Source organism: Gallus gallus, chromosome 10 (assembly GCF_016699485.2).
Source record: "Gallus gallus isolate bGalGal1 chromosome 10, bGalGal1.mat.broiler.GRCg7b, whole genome shotgun sequence".
Lineage (NCBI taxonomy): Eukaryota > Metazoa > Chordata > Aves > Galliformes > Phasianidae > Gallus > Gallus gallus.
This window is the reverse complement of record NC_052541.1, coordinates 8,744,145-8,764,408: the sequence shown is the minus strand read 5'-3', so window position 1 is coordinate 8,764,408 and position 20,264 is coordinate 8,744,145. Positions and strand designations below refer to the sequence as shown.

The following is a 20,264-nucleotide window of genomic DNA, read 5'->3' as shown; positions in this document are numbered from 1 at the left end:
GATGTGCGCCCTTCACCTTTGGGAACGCACCTGAACAGGGAAGGCGCCTGGAGCAGGGCCGGGCTGCGCTCCATCCCAGGGCTTCGACTTGTGACTGGCATTGCCCTGCATTGCCCTGCAGAGCCCGCCGTGTCAGCAGCAGCTCTGCGTTCGGCCAGGTTCTGGACTCCCCAGCAACCTGCCCCGTCCGTCACAGAGAACAGAGATAGAGACAATGGGCCGTGGGGGAGATGGGGAGCTCCAAATCACGCCCCATGGAGTGACTGCAGGAGTGAAGACAAAGCCCTGACTCCCAACAAACGCTCCCAACAACTGCTGCAGTCTGACTGTACTTCGTTGTTGCTTGAAAGAGGACACGGCGAGAGCACAAAGGAAAAATAAGAACAAGTAAGATGAAAACATGGAGCCCTGCCTGTGTTCTTTGCATTAGGTGCAGCTGTACAACCTTCACGGTTAAACCAATGCTGATACATTTGGAAAAGAAATTGACAGGGAGAGTGCAGAAACTGTTTAATGAGAACTAAAAACAAAACAAAACAAAAAAAAAACCCCACAAACAAAACCAACTCCAAACAGCCCCCCAAGCCTGCCCTTCCCACACTCCACCGGTACATCTGGACTGATCAGCCATAATGACCACCGCTGCCCCATGCCGAGGTGACTTCCATCCCAACTGCCAAGACCTGGTTCCTGTGAAGGCACATGCAGGTGAGGGGTGAGCTTTTTGGCCAAGGAGTTTGCACAGCTGCTCCTCATGAGCACCTGGTGCACCCCTGTGCCCAACTGAAACCTGTTGTTTAGGCAAAATCAGAAACAAAAAGTACTAGCCCCAGTTTTAAAGCAAGTATGTCTGAAATGGGAAGAAGCTCTGTCATTATTTTTCACACCAGTCAGTAAACAGGCTTCAGTGCCTGCTATGTTCAGACATACCTAGACTTGAATCTGTTAGGGGTCTATCACTGCTACTACAGGAGGAATGATCAAACAACAGTCAGTCCAACTCCACTTTTAGTTAAAATACATTCATCCTGCTCACGTGCTCTACACAATCCCTCAGTCTGTTCTTTCCAACCCACAAAATGCCCCCAGCCACCAAACAAACACATTACTGCAATTTCACCTTCTGCCTGATGAATGCGGTCACCTTCCAGGAGCACAGTGACTGAACGCTAAGCTCCTCCCAGGGCAGTTTTGTGCAACTGATTTAATTAGATTTGGGCTGTATTTGCTGTATTTGCCTGGTTTGTCATTGCATGGCAACTGATGTCCCTCCCCATTAGAATTAGGATACTAATGCCTGTATTTCCTTGCATTGCCTTGGCACAGCATCTGGATGTTGCTACTCACACTGGACACCTGTTTGTTACAGATGCAGGGTACACAGGGTGTTTAATATGACTTGGTTACCGTGCTAACTGCATAGATATACCATGTGGATCTTGAAATTGCACAAGGACCAGTACCTACGTCACAGTATGTGGCTTTAAAAGTAGTTGGATTTTGCCCAGTATCTTGATTGCTTGGAAACTGCTGGGTTCAGGTTAACACAGTCTACAGCAATGCAAACCTCCAAATGCCACCTTAAGCTCCCAGAAATCCCCTTCAATCAGTATAAGGGACCAAAACAATCACCTGTTACGGAGTTTTCAAACAATAAGCTTTAATTGCCTTATTAGAAAAATAAGCACTGAAATATATATAAATGTGATTACATTAAAGTAATTCTGTAGTCTAACATACTAGGAAACCAAAACCCAGTCATATTTTTCATGGTACAGAGTAGCAAGATTTAGGGTTTAGAAACTTTCCATAGAGAACAGGGAAGTATGCAGGATCGTTTAGGAAACCACAGTAAAGACGAGACAAATCTCCACATTGCAATAAAAACTAAGTAGATCAATTTATTCTGTATACTATACAATGTGTAGTAAGTTTGTAAAGAACAGTTGACATTTTTATCACCTTAACATCTCGACTGGGTGTAATTATGTCCAACAAAATGTACTCCTGTGGCTTTTATACAAACACTGTCCTACTACGTCAAGAACAATGAGAGGGAAGCCTTTGGTGCTACAAATTTGGGGACGTATCTGTGAGGTTGGAATTAATTCACTTTCAACTACCTTGAATAAAATGTTGGTGCTATCTGCTATGATAAGCCTAGATGAGTACTAGTCTAATAACGAAACACTATCTTTAAAGGCAAAATATGAAAGGGACTGCCAGTCTACAGCATGGGCAGGTTTTCTTTGAAAAAGGTCATTATCAAATGGTAAAACTCATATAATACATTATGTACATACGTTTGGATAGCTGAGTTATCTTGCTGGAGTAAGCTGAAAGTAAGCATCAATCTGCAGTCACATTTGCTTCACTGTTACATGATTATTGGACTTCCTAAGTTTTAAACGGTGTTTAGAGTCACAACAGCTGTGCCTGCTGCTTGAGGTCGGTCAGATGGAAAGGCTCACAACCAGTCACCGAACTCATTACTATTACAGTACTTCAAATCATCTATTTCTAGCTGAATCCGTAGTAACCTTAAGAACTGCAAGTCACTGAGTGAGCAGCGAAAGAGCTTGTGTTATCCAGCCAGCAGGACAAGCTGATCTGTAGCTAAGTGAGAGGAATGTTTACATTTAAATGGCTGTTTTTCAAACCTTCCCAAGCATCAAAAAAGCTCACCTTATGTGAGCTAGAGAGTAATGGAACCAGACAGTACAAAGCAAGTCACCTTCAGTTGTTCAAGTATGTTTCAGGCCCAGTCCTACCATTCAGTTTTGATTTTCATTTGTACATAAAACAATAAAGAGGGATTTTCACATTAGGACAAACATCTACAGAAAGCACTCTGTTTCAATATATCCAGTTTGCTTGTTATTCTTCCAGCCTAACTTCTTGCTTAAACCCAGTCAGCCCATTTCTTCAACGTGTTCTGTGAAAAATCACAAGTTCTTTACAATGCTAGTAGAAGATAAGGAATAAAAGGGCTTTCTCTAATTACAAGCAAAGGGCCACAAAGACTTGATAAGAATCAAGTTAGCAATTTCAAAAATTCTCTGGAATGACTCCTCTGAACTGAAGAGTGTACATTATGTACATACTGCTACACTTTACTCATATTCTAATCAAAGCAGGACCAAATTAAGATTATCCATTCGTCTTTATCATTTTCTTATATTTACCACTAGAAAGCATTGCAGAAAATAGGGAGTTCTCTTTTTGACTAGCAGTCATTTATCCTGCAAGACCTTTCTGAATATATCAACACAAAGTGCATCCACCCGAAAACACGCATCTTCAAGAGTGGTTTCCCTGACAATACCTGCATGGGTACTTTGTTTTTATTAGATTGTTTAACAGAACTGTTCCTTTTAAGAAAATAGGATTCAGTACACCAATATTTTTAAAGGGTTTCTTATACTCCTGAAGAACACCTGGCTATGATTGCCTTTAATAGAGCCAATTACATTACGGATCACTACGCTTTAATATACCCAATTTCACTGAACAAATCATACTCTGCATCAGGCTATCTGATGTGAGCTGCGTACTCTGGCAATCTAGTACTCACCATCCGTATCATACAAACAAACTATGTTTCTATCTTCTAAAAATGAAAAATTGACAATTTCTCAATAGGTCACTATACAAATACGTTCCAGTTCCTTTTATTTCCCAAAGCCAATAAGGGGCTGCTGCGTAACAGAAAGAAAAGAGTTAGTTTACTACTGCTACTGCTTCAGGAGTTCAAGAAAAAAAAAAAAAACAACCAAAAAGTTATAGCCTTTCACTTCCAGAAGTCTAAAATAGCCCAAAGACAATTGCCTATCAAATCTCAGCAAGCCTAGATTTGGAATTTGCCACAAGGGAAAACCTCTAAGTACCTCCCATGTCATCCTACTGAGCATTTCACCTTTCAAAGCTTAAAGAGCTGCTGAACGGAAAGGGCACCTGCCTTGAAATACACGTCCAATTTTCAGATTTATATTTGAATGCTGGACATTGTTGCAAAACAAAGTGTACAATTGCAGAAGCGTAAGGCTGAGTCAAGTGTAAGTAGAAGTGTTTCACAAATTTCAGGTCTGTCATTTTTACCTTCAGTAGCAAGAGTCTGGGCTCTTAGTTTCAGGCCAAGACTTGGAAAGGTACAGAATCACTTGTGCTTTGATTGGCACATTATCTGCTTTTTAAAATGTAAAATTAATAGACATTTGCAAAAGGTTGTGCAAAACTATTGTATTTACAAAAATGGCACAAGAGTGAATTCAACAGTCTATGCACATGCACACTTCATTCACATCTTCAACAAAAGTGTGTCCTAAGCTACGGAGCTGAAAAGAATACCAGCTTCAACAGGCAGTTGTCAATAAGCACTAGATTCACAAGAGTTACACCAGAATGGGCAAATATTGCCCAAGTAAAAACTCTATTGTTAAAGCTGAAACAGGTTTAAGGCCGTTCAAGTTCAAGAGCAGAAACAAAATTCAATCAGAGCCCTGTGTTTGTTTTTATACATGCTTTACCATCTAGCAACTTGTGGTCTAAACCTCTATTTTAGACAACAAACCCAAACACAGAAGAAAAACCCAACACAACTGGAGGTTATATTAAATACAAATATGCTGTAATTAAGGTGAAATAACAAAAGCAGAAACATTAAAAGTTGTAAAACTTGCGATGTCACTTGCTGGAACCAGTCCTACACTAGGAAATGGGCAATATGTACATTTTCAAGTAGAATACATTGCTCTAACCAAACTTGTCCTTTTTTAATCAGTGCATTGTTCTTAACTAGTCCAAATACTACACTTTTTACTCTAAACAGTACTCCCTTACAATAGCAGCACATGCTACCGCTACCTGCAAAGCTGTCAGTCTCACGACTTAGTGTAAGAAAGAAAAAGGGGATGTGAGGGTGAGAAATAACTATTAAGGAGAAATAACAGGAATGAGAATTATCATGCAGTTCAGCTGTTCTCGTCAGCCAGCCAGCTTGCTAGCAACAAGAGACGGTTTCCGCTGAGGGAGATCCTGTGGAGTAGGAATATGGTCACCGGTGACTTCTGTCTTGTCAGGAGCTGCAGTAGGCAGTTGCTTATTCTTCATCTTTGCTTTAGCCATGTTGTAATCACCAGAATCAAAGTACTTTTGCTAGAAGACAAAATACATACACGATTAAAAGCCTGAAATATTATCAGATGCATAAACTGAATTCTGAGGTTATATAGATTCGTTAAAAGGTAATAGTTACAAAACTATCTCATTTAGCAAGGTAGCTCTATGTCAATTCGAATAAAAACAAGACTATTAAGAACACAATTCTAAACATCAGTTATGGTGCAAGTTTAGTGGCATATGTAGGGCCTTAACCGTACACGTATGTGATCACTATTCTAATCCTATTTTTCAAAGGGCTTTGCTCTACCGCAAATGAAACCTGGGGGTTTGTAAATTACACTGCAGTGAACAAGTTCTGCTAGACAGGATAAGCAAACAGTATACTAAGGAAGGCTGGAGAGCAGTCTCTGCTTTATCATACCAGAAGATCAAAGCACCACAAAACTGCATGCTAACAAGAAATCCTTTTTTTCTGCATACATTAAAACAGTGAAACTATAATCCCTGAAGTTCCCAAACCAATTATTTAGTTAAGCCAGATCTACCATGCAATCCTGCTAAAAAGCACTGTGTGAAGGAAATTCTGATCCTCGGTTCCAGGTTTCTTCAGAACACCAGTGATTGAATTTGTAAAACAGTCTGCCTCAGCACTTGAGCTAATTGTTAATAGCATCAGCTTCAATACTCTTTGTTATCAGCACTGCACTAAGATGAGATATGGAATTTCATCCAAGGCCCCCATCAAGTCTTTAACTGCTCAGTGTTTTGGGAAACGGTTGTATTTTGTTTACATCTTACTATGAGATCTCCTATTAATGTGCTTATAACCCGTGACTTGCACAGATTGTCAATTGAGGCCAAAAACCAGATTTGGGACAGAGATTTACTCTAGCAACTGTTGCTTACAATGGATAATCACCTCAGACAGAACACTCCCCATTTAGCTTCATATGGACTCGCTCCTCAAAGTCAGCCGAACAAAAGCCATCATGACCTGCACTTCCAGGCAGCACTGCAACTACACTCTTCGTTTTGTAGTGGCACTCACCAGCTGCAAGATGTTCAGCAGCAGTTGCTGAACGGAAGTAATTTCAACACCCAACTTTAGAAGTCCTTACCTAAGACAAGGAGGCAGCGTTTGTTTTCAAAGCAAGGCCCCCTGAAGGTGGCTTTATGTGTTCCCTTTTAGAGTCTGCTAGAACCTCAAAGTCACTGAACCTTTCTCCCATGCAACCAGTGCACCCGAACCCCATATTTTACCAGTATGTCTTCCCACAACTCAACCCTTTGACAATATACTCAATTCTGTTGTTGTTGGTTGTTTTTACTGTGCTAGAACACTGTGGTACCTCTGCAGACTAGGCTTTAGTTATAACGTAACCTGATTTGGAAACAGGCTTTCATATTTTTCTCTCCAAAACTGAAGAAACAAACAAACAAAAAACCTTTTAAACAGGAACTAGGTAATAACAGAATGGCTCAATCTTCAGATGTGCTAACTGTTCACTCTGTCTGTATAATAGGCAGTTCCAAATAGAATCCCTCTACTGGAAAAAGTGTGCTAATAATGGCATGTGCACACAATGTAGAACATTTCTGGACAGCAAACAGCAATGGGCAGCATGTCCTAGTTGCCAAATGAAAGAGAAATCTGGGCTACAGTTAGCAGTATACCTTTAGAAGAATACCTACAGGAAAAGATAACGTTCCATCTTTTAGAAATTAGAATATCAGCTCATTTCTCTCTTTGAAGCACTCCTGTGTTCTCCCCTGATTTGCTCTAGCTCTTCACAGATGGCCTGTATTGTGTCCTCCCTTTCAAACTGACTCTACGTATATCTAGGTATCTTCATGACACAAAAGCTATCTGACAACACGCTCACTACTGTCACTCTACTCTGAACTTCAGCAACCCAGGAAGCACGCCAGGGGCCTTACACCAAGTAAAGGTGCTTCCTCATTTAAGATACAGAGCAGCTAAACAAAAATAACAAAAAATAAAACACAGAAGGAAGGTATTCACAACGCATCACAAACAGAGAACTGAAGAAGGCAGATTAGAAATCAAAACCCACACCTTCATACCATCTTTCATCATACCAGCAGAATCCCAAATGCTGAGGCCATTAAAACGCCCACTGGCCTCCCTATACTCCCATTTAAAACTATAGGCTGAAACAAGCTTTGCATGAAGTAGTGCTACAACCAAGATTACCATCTTGCAGAGATTATCTTGTTGTTTTTTTTTTTTTTTTAATCACATTTGCACTGAGCACCAGCAGTCATCATAATTCCTTTGTGCCCAATCCTTCTGGATTGGATGCTGGTCTGTCTCCCTGAGCAATCAGCACAACGCACACTTACCTTGCCTCTGGAGTGTCTACACAGACACTGAACCCACTCGGCCTCGTTTGGGTTGTCTTTGACCACAGAATTCATCACCTCGTCTCCCACCTACCCACCTCCAGCAGCCATTACCCACGCTGCACACGCACTACTTTGTGAGAGAAAGCTCATCCCAGAAACCTGCCAACAGTAACCACTCCCCGGAGATGTTACCAGATAGCACAGAATTACATCAGCACTGAACTCCCAACAGCTGGTCTGTGAAGGATTTATACTTGGAATCATTGCATGCACTCAAAAGGCCTAGATGAGGGTAAATAACAGCACGACAGCAATGAAAGCACCTTCAGAAATAATGACAGACCAGGATTATTCCAAGAACAGAATTTTAACATGCCTGAAAAGGATTACATCATCACTTCATGAATAATTAAATGAGAAAAAAACAGTTGAATAACTAAGAACATAAGAGACACCGGTCAAATGCGGTGCAAAATTTAAACCGAAATTCACTCCCCCTTATTTTATTCTAACTTTTTGCCTGTGTATGTGCTCAGAATTACACCACTGTTCTCAAGCCACGGATGTCAGCTGGTGGCTGCGAACACCAAGCTGTCACATGCTAAAAACATGAATACTGACAGTGGCTGTACATCTTGAAAATGCAAGAATGGTAACACAAGATCAGCACAAAACCAGGCTGAGATTCTGTCTCACAGTGTTTACTGTACTTTCTTAGTGGAAGCCCATCGCTGCCATAGTGAGCCAGCTTCTAAGCTCAGTTTTTCTTAAAATGGCAGCTGAGCCATTGGTGCTGTATGCAGCTATCCTGCCAGTTTGGCATTTGTTTTGTGAAACCCTTCCCTCAGCTATCAGAGATGAATGCACAGCGCTTTTAGCCATGCAAAGAATCAGATACCACAATTCTGGAATTTCTCATCTGCACCCCGCAGACAATAAAGAACTCACTCCTTTTTGAAGCCTCTTCCTCAAGAAGTCTGAGCCTCCTGGCTTCTGGCCCAGATGAGGGTATCTTGCTTTCAATTTTGCTTCTTCAGCTTTTTCTGGGCTGATCACCTTATCCTCCATTTCCTGAAACAAAATTAGCAAGACTTTAAAAGAAATATTCCAATGAATTATTTACATGGAATGCCTCTGCAGATAATTTACCACCACGCAGATTTCTGGGCACGTATTGGAATCTCTTCAACACATCTCCCTTTCGCAGACAATTCGCTGTCACTGAAGGCAAACTGTTATTCCATGTGGAACAAAAAACGAACAAAAAACCCGTATATTTTGGTTTGGGTTTTTTTTGTCAAAACAAGGGTTCTATCAGGAACAAATGTGAAAGATTGGTAAGAACCACAGGCATTCTCAACTACCTGCCTCATCATGAGGCTCAACAGATTCCTTCCACAACAATCTAGTTTTTATGACTCTGCTGCAACTGTAATATGTTGATATCCATTGTGAAACAGCATTAAAGTCGCTCAAAAACATGTCTGCTACCATATTAATAATAAACGTTACTGTCTTTCTCTACAGTGGCCTTCAATGGGAGGCCAACACTACCTGTCATTAGAGAGATAGTTAAATGGAGACATTTCTGCATAGAATATGCATATTTATGAGAACACTGTAAAATACAGATGTTCAAAGTGATGATGTGAAGACAATCGTATGGAAAAATTGTAGTTGGCACATCAACCTTTCATCACTGACCTCTACTTCACAGTCCTTTGCTCTGGTTCACGCAGTAATTGGATGTGAGAAGCACAATTCTTTGTACTTTGTCATTTCAAAAATATTTGCCATTCAAAATAATAGTTTCACTGCCTTCCCATATTCAGCCGTGATTGTTTTTTGCATGCAAACCATGTCAAGTTCAGGAAAAATGTATATCGACTGTGCTGACTGCTGTACTTCTTGAACAGCAATTATCATCTGAAGTCACAGACTTTTAGTCAGGAAAGATCTGCCACTGAAATCAGGAGGGCCTCATACTCATCTGTGACTAAGGCTTCACGTCCACTTCCAGCTGTCAGGCCGCCCCCTTCAGACCCCCTTCCATCCATGCCTTCATCCTCTGCGCTGCATCAGTCAGCATGACTGCCCGCATTCCACGTGAGTTACAAGAACCAAGTCATGGGAAAAATACCCACATACCAATCCTTTTCCCTCCTTGTCAGTCTGTTCTTCATTTGGGTCAACGTCCCTCTCAGGATCACCAGGCAGCTGCACACGGTCACAAGCCTGCCCTGACTAACAGCTGCCATCTCTCTATCAGCCAGCATCCTCCTGCTAAGAAACCTTGCAAGCAACGTTTATAACAGACTTAAAATACAACATCCTATCAGGTTGCTCTGTTACTCCAAGACCCTCTCAGAGACAGCATCTCACAACACAGCAGGAATCTGAATTAACAGTAATACCAAAGAAGGACAAGAAATCCTTACTGCAGCTCAAGAGAAACTTCCGCAAGGACTGGAAGCAATGCTTTTTAGTCGGACAAAAACAGCCAGGCACTACAATGCAAGATGCAGATAAATAAATAAGTACCTTCCCTGACACAACACAGAGCTGTACGCACTGTCTCTCACCATACAATGCCCAGTTGCCATGTGTATATGACATTCTTTAGTCACTGTTCTTGTTCACAGTGGGTTTTTTTTCTAGCATGCCAACCCTGACTCTGGACCTTCTCAGAAGCTGTCCTTACAGCTAAACACTCCAACATCTGATGCTGAATCACCGGGTACTTGCTGTTGAGCCAACATACAAGGCATTCCAGGGGACAATTTGCCAATACCAGTCAAAGGAGATATTTTTAAGAACAGAGGGCCAACAATAAAGAGCTCACACAAATATGCATTCACAGCGCATCAAAGGAGACACTTATGCAGACTCGCAGGGTTGACAAATCATCCCACAGCAGGCAACCAAAACACCAAATACTGCGTTGTGCATCAATGCAGCTAAAATGGATACAGACTGCAGTCACCTTCTCTCTGTGACCAAGAACAGCTAAGACCACCTAAAACTATACAACACAAAGAAGAATGGCAATACAAAGACTGGGACATCAGACACAACCAGCTGACGACAGGTTCAAAGATACCTACAACAGCTCTTCAAACGACGTGCAGTCAAGCTACAGAACTCCTCACCAAAGGATGCAGGGGACACCAAGAACGTAGATGGATTCAGAAAGGCACTGGATGTGTCCACTTGCACCTCAGAAGGCCCTTATACCATTGACTGAGGAGACCTGGGGTAGCTTTCAGTGAAGGATCACTGCCTGCTTGTCCTGACCTCCTATCTTCTGTGAGCTACGTGGCACTGAGCTCTCTTGGAGATGCATCATTGCGACACAAAGGCATTAACGCAAACCCACAAGACCAATGGTACATTAGCAGTGTTTTCCCTTGAGTTATTATAGAAGCAGCAACCAAATGACTGACAACTGATGGAGGAAAATCAAGATGTACCACGCACTTCTTCCTAGTGACAACCACACAAGTTGTAATTTTAGTTCTCTACAGGAATTTTTGCACAGATAATGAGGTCTGCTCACTTCATTAAAATGAGCTACCAGCACAGCCAGTAGTTACCTAACACATTTAAAGATGGCTTCTGCTTTTAATCTTTATGAAAAACAAGAGGTTTGCTATCTGCTGGACAGCTGAACCGCACTCCTAAAAAGAAGCCCTGTCAATCCACGTTATGAATAAAGCTCACCCTCTTTAGCGAAAGACATCAGACAAGAATATAAAGTAGAAAATGAGAAAAACATGATAGCAGCACAACTGCACGGTTATGGGAAAAGCCAGTCTGGAAACAAGAGGTACCACTGCTAGCAGCTTCCTGAAAAACATGGACTTGTATGGCAAGAACAGCATCAAGGAATGAGCACACGTTCACCGCCGTCTGAAGGTTTCTTTGTTGCCGGACTTCCTCCTGCCACTATCCCAAGTTTTCACACGCAGAACAGGAAGCACTGCTCTCATGGAAAGTTTTCCGTCGACATCACCCTTCAGTGAGCACATGTGTGAGCTTCCTGCAGCAGGCGAGTTCGTATGGGAAGTCTCAACCTGCTGCCCCAGCGTTCCTTTGGGGATTCATCTTTAATAGGCACTGCAGAGCGGGTTGGTCGGACAAGCACTGTGGAGCCGAGCGTTAACTGCACCAATCCGACATTTTGCTTACCCACACAAACACTGCTGAAGGTGAACACTGCAGTGCCACGGTACCGACGTGTAGCTCTGACATCACAGGATGGGCACTCAGAGAAAATGCAGTTTTATTGACTTTCATTTGTCTTGAGCGGCTGCTCCGACTGCAACTAAACGAGAAGGTGAGCACGGGGTCCTGCCTGTCCGGCAGACAGCAGCGTTTCAGAGCAGCACACGAGCACCGCATTTCAGGACTTCGGCCCCAAACTTTGTTGGCAGCGTCAGCGCCGGCCTGCTGACATCCCCAGAACACGCTAGAAGGCGGCACAATGAACGCGCTGCCGCATGTCAGCACGCTCCTGTTACAGCGCTGCTCCAGCAGTGCCGCACAGGCCGGGCATCGCTCAGAGCCTCTCGGCGCCGAGCACCGCGCTGCTGGGAACCGGGGCCCGATCGCCGCGCCGCTCCACGTGGCCCCGTTCCATCCCAAGTCCCGAACCTTCCTTCCCTCCCTGCGTGACTAACGCGTATCGCAGACGGTGAATTATTAAACGAAAACTTCAGACCGCCGGGTCGGACGGCCCTTTTTCCCCCAGAGCCCCTCACGGCGGCACACCCGCGTTTCGTAACTTCGCCAGCAGCGGCCGCGGGGACGGCAGCCGGCGCTCAGCGGTGCCCAGACGGCACGGACGGCTCCGGCAGCCGCCGCCGGCACTGCGAAGGCGAAGCGCAGCGGAGAGCGTCTACAACCGCGAGCGCTCACAGCGCGGCCGCCGCTCTCTCTGGAAGCCCTCAGCAGCGCGGGCTGCGCGCGGCCATTGTCTGGGAACCTCCGCCGCCGAGGGGCGAGCGCGGGGTTATCGAGGAGCCGCGCAGCGCCGGGCCGGGGCTCCCCACGGGCCGAGGCCCTCCAGCGCGGGCGGGAGCTCCGCGTGCCGCCCGGAGCGCACCGTGGGGCCCGGCGCGGCGGTGCCGCTCCGCCGCGGGCGCTGAGCGAGGGCAGCGGGGACCGCCCGCTCGGTCCCAGGCGCGGGCCCCCTCCCCCCGGGCTCCCGGCGCTGCCCTCATTGCCGCTCCCGGCCGCGGGCTGGCGCCTCCTCTCCGCCTCGGCGAGGCGCGGATGGAGGCAGGGAAGCGCCCCGCGTCGGCCCGTTCCCTCCCGGAGAGCCGCCGCCACGCACCTTCTGCTCCTCGGCCGAGGCGGGCTCGGGGCTCTCAGCAGACATGGCGCCGCGGCAGCAGCACGGCGGGCGGGGCGCCGCTCCTCCGCGCAGCGCAGCGCAGCGCTCCTCCGCCTCCGCACAAGATGGCGGCGGCTCGCAGGACGGCGCGCCGGCGGGACCACACTTCCTCCGCGCTCAGCCTCCCGCTGCGCGGCCACGCGCCCAGCGCCTCTCGGGAGCGACTTCCGGCGTTGGCCCCACCCTCCGTTACGTCACGCTAACTTCCGGGCTGCCGCCGCGGGCCCTCATAGACTACCGGAAGCGCTGCCGAGTTCTCTTCGGCGCCGCGCTCGTTCGGGCGTTGTGCGGCAGGAGCGCGCATCGCGGTGCGGCGCCTACGCGCGGGCTGCGGCCGTGACGTTACTCCGCTGTGCGCAGCGCTCAAGGAAAGCACAGCGCAGAGAACGCAGCGGTTCCCTGAAATTGTGCTCTTAGAGAACAAACGTAAAGCATCAAGCACAAGGACGTCAGTGAATTAGAAACCTCGGGAAGAGCGCAAGTGCTTTGGTGGCCCCGAGTACAAGAAAGCAGCATAGAGGAACCGGGTCACGGTTTAAGGACGTCCGTCAGGAGCAGATCACAAAGATGAGGGCTGTGGGATCGTTACTGGGAAGCACTGAGCGAAAGATGCAGCGGCCGTTGGGTGTGATGCCCTTTGGCTCAGACTGCGGCCAAGATGGCCATAGGAACAAACTGCAGGGCCGGGTCGGCTCCGCTTAGCACACGTCCAGGGCAGTTTGCAGGATGTGTGAAGAGGAGTTTCATCCATGGGACGTTCCTACCCCTCCTTCCATGCTAATGGATATGGAGAGGCCCTGCCTGGCCAGCTTGAGGCGTTTAAAGAGAGATTCAGCCCAAAGGGAGAAAACAGGGAGCCAGAATGATGAGAGGCAGAAAATGTACAAAGCAAGGCTGGCTGAGCAGCTTGCAGCTGTTTCAGACATGGAAAATAAAACTGAGGAAGAGTATATGGGAAGAAAACTCTTTTCTTTGCTTATTGTGAAAAGGACAATTAGTGCCTGACTACATCAGCAAGCTCAAGTCGGACATCGGAGAAAGCTCTCCCAGTAAGTGAAGCTCAGCACTCGATGGGATTGCCGGCAGCTCCCAGCACCAGAGGCCCTAAAGCCACTTGGAAACGTTTGTCAAAAGTAGTTGCATAGGGCTGAACCTATTGAAAAGCAAACAGAAAAAGCAAATGGCCTCTTAACATTAGACTAGGCACAGTTCTTGACTGATGCAGAGAAAGGCAGATGGAACGGAGTTCATGTTTTGCAAACGTTCTGCATTTATCCATGTGTGTCTTTAATCTCAACTGTGAATGGAAAATTGCTTCAAGTTGTACGTGGATAACCTGAGGCCACTTTCATCCTGAATGGCATCTGTACAGGGACTAAGCACAGGCTGACTCGTTAAGTCAGTATTAGGTCATTAGGTGGACATGACTTGTAGTGACCGTATCTCCAAAACCCACACTTCTCTGCTGTTCAAGACAAACAAATACATTACTTCGAAGAGAGAAAATGATGGATCGAACAATTCATTTAAAGATACGGACATAAACACATTGCATATCATCAGTGCAAAATACAAGGTTGATCCACTAAAGGTGAATTATGACTTTTAATGAAGTGTCCTTTTCCTGTCCCCTTTTTCCACCAGGTACACAAGTAGTGTGCACCACGACAGACAAGTACTTCTAGGATACATGCTGTTTGCTTGTGGCTGAACACTAGATACAGAGAAACTAGGATGCATTCTCATTATACTGCGTTAGGTCCCAGTTACACATGCAGCACAACTGCAGTTGTGTTTGACTCTTCTGCTACCACGAGACCTTTTTCAGCTCTACAGGACACACAAATGGCTAGAAACTGTAAGCAATTTCCTTGTACAATTTCTCCCAGGTTTCATTAAAAAAAATGCTCATCTTCGAAAACCCACTGTAACAGAGGGCAAAAATACTGCTTCAGCTGGAAACTGACTCAATAATATTTGGGTTTTGTCCTTCTGTAGCAACAGCCATTTGAATACACAAGAGAGTTGATAAGTATCATCTGGAAAGTCTGGTCTCCCTTACTGTCCCTGGCAGACTTCCTGGAGGCTCTGACTTCTCTCACCTCATCTAAGAGCAGCACTGAATATACAACACACACATTCACTCATTCTCCAGTCTTCATCAGATAAAGAGATAAAGATGTTACGCTCCCAAATGTGAAGGTCACCTTCCACATTACTGACACTCTGAAAAAGCACAGCGATGTAAGGAAAAACATTATCCAAGGTAAGACAGCAGAGAAACCCCGACATCTTTGGCAAGCATTATAAAGCTTCATTTTCATTATTAAATATATACTTCAAATATAATCAAATGCTTCTAGCTTTATTTCTCTCAGTTACACAGTTTAACACTTAGCATAAACTGTTTATCTGACTGTGATTTGTTTTAGGAATACATGTATTGGAAAGCATTTATATGCCCAACATAGCATTTCTAGTAAAACTTTATATAGCCACCTAGTGGCCTACATGGAATTGACCTATTAAAAATATTTCGGATTACATGAAGATCCTCCTTATCTAAAAATAAAACAAAGTACATGTTCCATAGCTTTTGCATATATTTAAGATATAAATGCTAATTTGTTTGCACAGTACATCCTTCAGCACAATCTGAGAAATCAAGTGTGGAAGGTGGGAATTATATGGAACACCAACAGACAGCAAAATCAAAGTGGCTCTTTTGGAAAGAAAGAGATGGAGGGAGGTAAACACGACTCAAATCAAAGAGCTGAATGAAGGTAAGTAAACAAACATTCCACACTATGGCTGCGAGCGTTGTTAAATCTGTATGAGAGGAAAAAGGAAAAAGGGTACTGTTAAAGAGAGAAAAGAAAGCTGAATGCTTGCATAGTATGAAATGTTATGGAAATTCAGCCGTTGTCCCCATTTTCAATAACTTAAATGAATATCACTTAAAACGTCACACAGATTAAAGACATCTGTATATATTTCAGATTCAATATTAATGCCAAAAATACATGGTATGATTTTACATAGGATTTATGCTACATTAGAACACTAAAGACAAACATCACTTGGGTATTAAATGAAACATTAAATATTAAATAACTGAAAAATAAAATAAAAAGTGTAAACACTAAACTAACTTAGGAAATTGCTATTGCAACACATCCAATGAAGTGGTTTTAAACAGTACAAAAAGATTAGAAGTACGCTTCCAGTCTACATGGAATACACAAAGCTCATTCCAGAAACCTGTCACAGAGCTGGTCCGGGATCACACAAGAACCTTCCCTCTCGAGCGCTATTCTCATTCCTTTACAGACTTAATTTCATACAGCTTTACCAATTTTCTCTTGCGCGGAGTAATCAACTGTAAAACGAATACTTCAGGTTGCCACTGTTTGCTAACATCTTGGGGAAAACTGAGGATTTGTTGGAGATTCAGTGTAGGATTTGAGTTCATATGCAGCGCCGCTATCGACTTCCATGGACTTCCGAGAGAAGAGGAGCCTAACGTCTCGGTGGAGGTAGATCTTTCCAGATTTAGAACTCTGGAACCTGAAAAGACACGAACACGTATATTATGTAGAACAGTCAGAAAAAGATTAACCTTAAATATTATTGAATTATATGCGGAACTTTAAGTTAAGGCCGAAAAATCCCACTCGAACACAAAATGAGCTCTTAAGCAAGCAGCACGTTCAAATGAAAGAAAGAATAACACTTCCAATCTATTTTCTTTATCCAAACCTGCCAGAAATGTGCCAGCATCACTTGTCCTGAGATTTAACAGCTATAGGTAAGACACGGTTTGCATTTCAGAGAACTGCATCCTATAGTCTTCATCTGGCAGAACTCCTTAATTTCTTTTCCTCACTCGAGGAGAGCAGGAGATCTCAAGGAATAATTCTTACGGCAGCTGAAGTTAACACCACTATCAGTACACCTCAGTCACAGAGAACTGCTATCGTGGTAGGAATTAGGAACAGAGAAGAAAAAGAAAGAACACAGAAATGCTCGCATAAAACTACACTCTGCATTATCACATGTACTGCAATTTGCACAGACTTTTAATAAGCATTTACTCACAGACCACACTAAAGCAAGAGTAGCATCTCTATCATAAATGCAGACAATCAGGCTGAAATTCTGAGAGAAGCGAGAAAGACAACAGCGGACCCAGAGGAGCTGCAGAATTGTTGCATTCCGTGCCACAGCTTCACTCAGCAGAGGGGCAGAACAGCCCATTGCCATCCCTACAGACAGACAGAAGAAAATTCTGCTCTTCCAGATATGCTGCCAAGAGCATTAACTGTAGTGGGGGTCCAGCAGAACGCTCCTACTGGCCTCAAAGTGCTCCCATCCATCATTAGTTGCTTGGTGTTGTCAGTACGAAAGCCCTTTACCTGCCAGGCAAAGAGGAGAAGTTTCTGCTCTAAGAGGAGATTCTGAAGGACAACAAATGAAGGAAGAAAGTAAAAGAGATGAGGAGTCAACTGACACTGCAAAAAGTCAGCACGAGCACATAATGCATTTTTAAATAAGAAACATTACTGAAAGACCTTCTGCAGCACAACACAAGTATGATGGACTGCATTAGCTCATATGGAATAGATAGATGCAGTTATCAGAGCACCATAGTAAAGTGTGCCTGAATTATTCTCATTTTACACATGGATCCATCAGGAAATTATCAAGGTCTGTTTTTAATCATCTCAAGCTCGTGGTTTGCTAGTAGGAATCCTGTCAGGTTCCCTCTGCTCAGTAAGTGTGGCTCCCCTGTATCTGGGCTTTTCTGAGCGTGACATTTCACGAAGATTGGAGGAGGATGAGTGGGAGAAGGTAATTCAGTTGGGAGATTCTTCTGGTTTATGCTTCCACTGCCTTTATTTTCTGAGCAGTACCCATCACAGTAAGTGGGACGCGCAGCCTTTGGGTTTGCACGCGTGCAAGTGCACAGCAAGTCATGGGAGACCATCACACACAGCCCTGCGGGTGGCAGTGGAGTGGGCAGCACAGGAATGGCCCCGGAGCTGTGGCAGCTGCAGTGGTTTTGTGAAAGGGAATCAAGAAAAACACAGCAGACATTTCTGACAGATGGTGTCCTAGGAACAGCACCGATGTACAAATATAGGAAGGCTTAAAAACACAAATAACAGATGAGCTAGGAAGTCTGGCAGAGGAAAAGCAGCTAAGTGATGAACACGACTGGAGAAATGGCAAATAAGCACAAAAAGCTTCGGGTATCAACAGGCCATCAGAATTCACAAAGAACAGAGCAAGCCACAGGAATGGAGACAGCAGGATAGCCATAAAAATGGACGTAGGAAGAACTTTTTGCAAGAGGAAAAGACAATACGGCACAACCTGTAAAATCTTTAAGTAAAGCTGTAAACAAACAATGGAAAGTAAGTTTCCTGACGAGGAAAAATGCTGAGGGATCAGAAAGATCGAAAAGCAACCAGTAAGTCAGGAGCAGCAGATTCCTTCAGCCTCCGCCGGCAGCATCTTCGGCCACATCAGGAAAATACTGAACAAAGCAATTTCTCAGCACCCTGAGGAACTGCTGCGTAGAAGCACTGGTTTGAAGAGTACCCCCCCACCAGCCCTCAGTAGCACCCGGCTAATGAAAGAAATGAGCCCTGTCAGCCACTAAGCAACAGCCATTATGCTCCACACAATGAAGAGAGACAGCGTGGCAGCAGCTACAACAGTCGGCCAAGCCTTAAAAACCTGAGAAGCACGGAGCTGTGGGCAGGTCCTCCGTTTAATTGCCTTTTCCAGGGGGTGCCAGACTACAGCCCAGAAACCAGCTGACTGTGGCCATCAGGGCACAGAGGCACGGGCACAGCTTGGCTCTCACTTCTGTGCTCACACAGACTTGATTACAACACAGAAGTCTGACATGCAACAGAAGGGGGTTTTTTTGTTTGTTTGTTTTTTATTTCCAAAGCATCTTCAAGAGACTTCTAAAATTGCATCAACCCTTGATGGCTGTGTAAGAACCCTTTGTTTTCTGAGCACGTTGCCTATGATGTCAGGACTGCAGCTGCACTAATGCAATCTAATGGCACACTGAACTACCTCAAATGTACAAAACTGTGTACGTCGAAGTTGCATAAGCACTATATCTGACACAGTAATGAGTGCTGTAGAGATTCTGGCCACCCACTTAAAGCTCCAGATCTACACAAGCATCTTTGCTAAATTACCACTTGCAAAGGTGTTCGTAATGCGAGTGCTGACAGCTGTAATTGAGGCCTCACAAGCAGATGCTACCAAAGCACAGCTTAACATTTGGGACTTCACTTGGTTGGTTGGTTTTCTCTGAGCAAAGCTTCAGCACGTAAGCTTAAGAAGTGCTTTTGCAGAAAGTACTGCAACTAAACCTGAAAGGCTGCTTTAAGGCAGGCTGAGTAATAAGAAAATCCTTGTAATTTAGGGTTTTTTTTTAGTTTTATATGCAAGTTTTCAGCAGGATGGGTTTGAGGAAACTTGGCTGCTTTTAATCATTTTTTAATCCTATTAAGGATTTAAAAGTAACATATGAAGGATAATATACTCATACGGTTTGTTTTTCCAACCAGAAATGGTTACATTTGCAATTATGTGTATTACATTATACATTAAAAACCCCCATCAGAATGGGGAAAGCTGGACTAAATCAGACAGGTATTTCAGAACTAAAAGCAGCAGAATTGCTACACGTCTGTGTCAGCAGAAGACTGCAGATATACTGGCTGTAACTGTCTAAAGCAAACCTACCAAATACACGAAAGCAGAAACTAAAAGGTAGTTAGGTTAGGTACAGTAAATCAGTGTGGCCTGAAAGGACAAATTTCAATCCAGACTAAAATTCAGGATGAAAACACAGTCCAACATGGTAATCATGTTATTTTCACACTCCAGTAAGCCAACACACATCTTTCCTGCCTGTTGACTTTCATTTAACAGGAAACGTTGGTCTGGAATCACTGTCAGACAACTGTGTTTTCAAGCGTGCTACCAGAAGCTAACGCCACTAAGTAGTGAAAATTCCACAAGCAATTCTACCAGCTAAACTAAGAGATCTGACTGTTCAGCCTGCTAGCTTTAAAACATCAGCAGCCACCGGATTTCAAAGAGCTGCAATGAAATCGCTGGGTGCACGTGTTCAGTGCAGTAACAGGCAGAAGTCCGTGCACTGCAGAAGGACAAAACACAGCCACCACTTCTCCTTTGTTTCCAACTGCAGCCCTCAGAACACCCGAAGAGCAGTCACACCACCCCTGGTGTCAGGCAGTGCTCTGTAAATCCTGTAAGGAAGACGCGGTGAATATTTCATACAGTGAAAGGTGTCTCGGTGGCGCTCATTCATAGAACGAGTTGTTAG

At 44.4% G+C, this 20,264-nt stretch overlaps 3 protein-coding genes across 7 annotated transcripts in view; all 3 read right to left on the bottom strand.

The window, feature by feature from the left end:
• MYO5A (myosin VA) overlaps positions 1 to 3,752 on the bottom strand; it is a 97,727-nt gene extending 93,975 nt beyond the window's left edge. The window contains exon 1 of the mRNA XM_046898931.1: positions 31 to 3,752. Coding sequence (XP_046754887.1) covers positions 31 to 111 — 81 coding nt within the window. The 5' untranslated portion in view covers positions 112 to 3,752. The remainder of the gene's footprint in view (positions 1 to 30) is intronic.
• ARPP19 (cAMP regulated phosphoprotein 19) lies at positions 1,636 to 12,902 on the bottom strand. Its single transcript, NM_001081707.2, has 3 exons — positions 12,824 to 12,902; positions 8,437 to 8,559; positions 1,636 to 5,154 (listed from the first exon to the last, which is right to left on the bottom strand). The coding sequence occupies exons 1-3, from the start codon at positions 12,866 to 12,868 to the stop codon at positions 4,984 to 4,986; spliced, it is 339 nt and encodes a 112-aa protein (NP_001075176.1). The 5' UTR covers positions 12,869 to 12,902; the 3' UTR covers positions 1,636 to 4,983.
• Positions 12,903 to 15,176: 2,274 nt separating this feature from the next.
• Positions 15,177 to 20,264, bottom strand: part of FAM214A (family with sequence similarity 214 member A) — a 43,163-nt gene continuing 38,075 nt past the window's right edge. For 3 of the 5 annotated variants that reach the window (NM_001396570.1, NM_001005811.2, NM_001396569.1), the window contains one exon: positions 15,177 to 16,450. In NM_001396570.1, the coding sequence (NP_001383499.1) occupies positions 16,297 to 16,450 (154 nt within the window). In that variant the 3' untranslated portion in view covers positions 15,177 to 16,296. The remainder of the gene's footprint in view (positions 16,451 to 20,264) is intronic. The other 2 variants (XM_046899018.1, XM_046899017.1) reach the window with 1 other exon arrangement.

Excerpts from the sequence above, each read along its gene's own strand:
- ARPP19 (NM_001081707.2), bottom strand. The coding sequence starts at position 12,868 with ATGTCTGCTGAGAGCCCCGAGCCCGCCTCGGCCGAGGAGCAGAAG. Across the intron at positions 8,560-12,823 it reads CCTCGGCCGAGGAGCAGAAG|GAAATGGAGGATAAGGTGAT; the intron begins GTGCGTGGCGGC and ends ATTTTGTTTCAG. Across the intron at positions 5,155-8,436 it reads GGAAGAGGCTTCAAAAAGGA|CAAAAGTACTTTGATTCTGG; the intron begins GTGAGTTCTTTA and ends TTTGTCTTCTAG.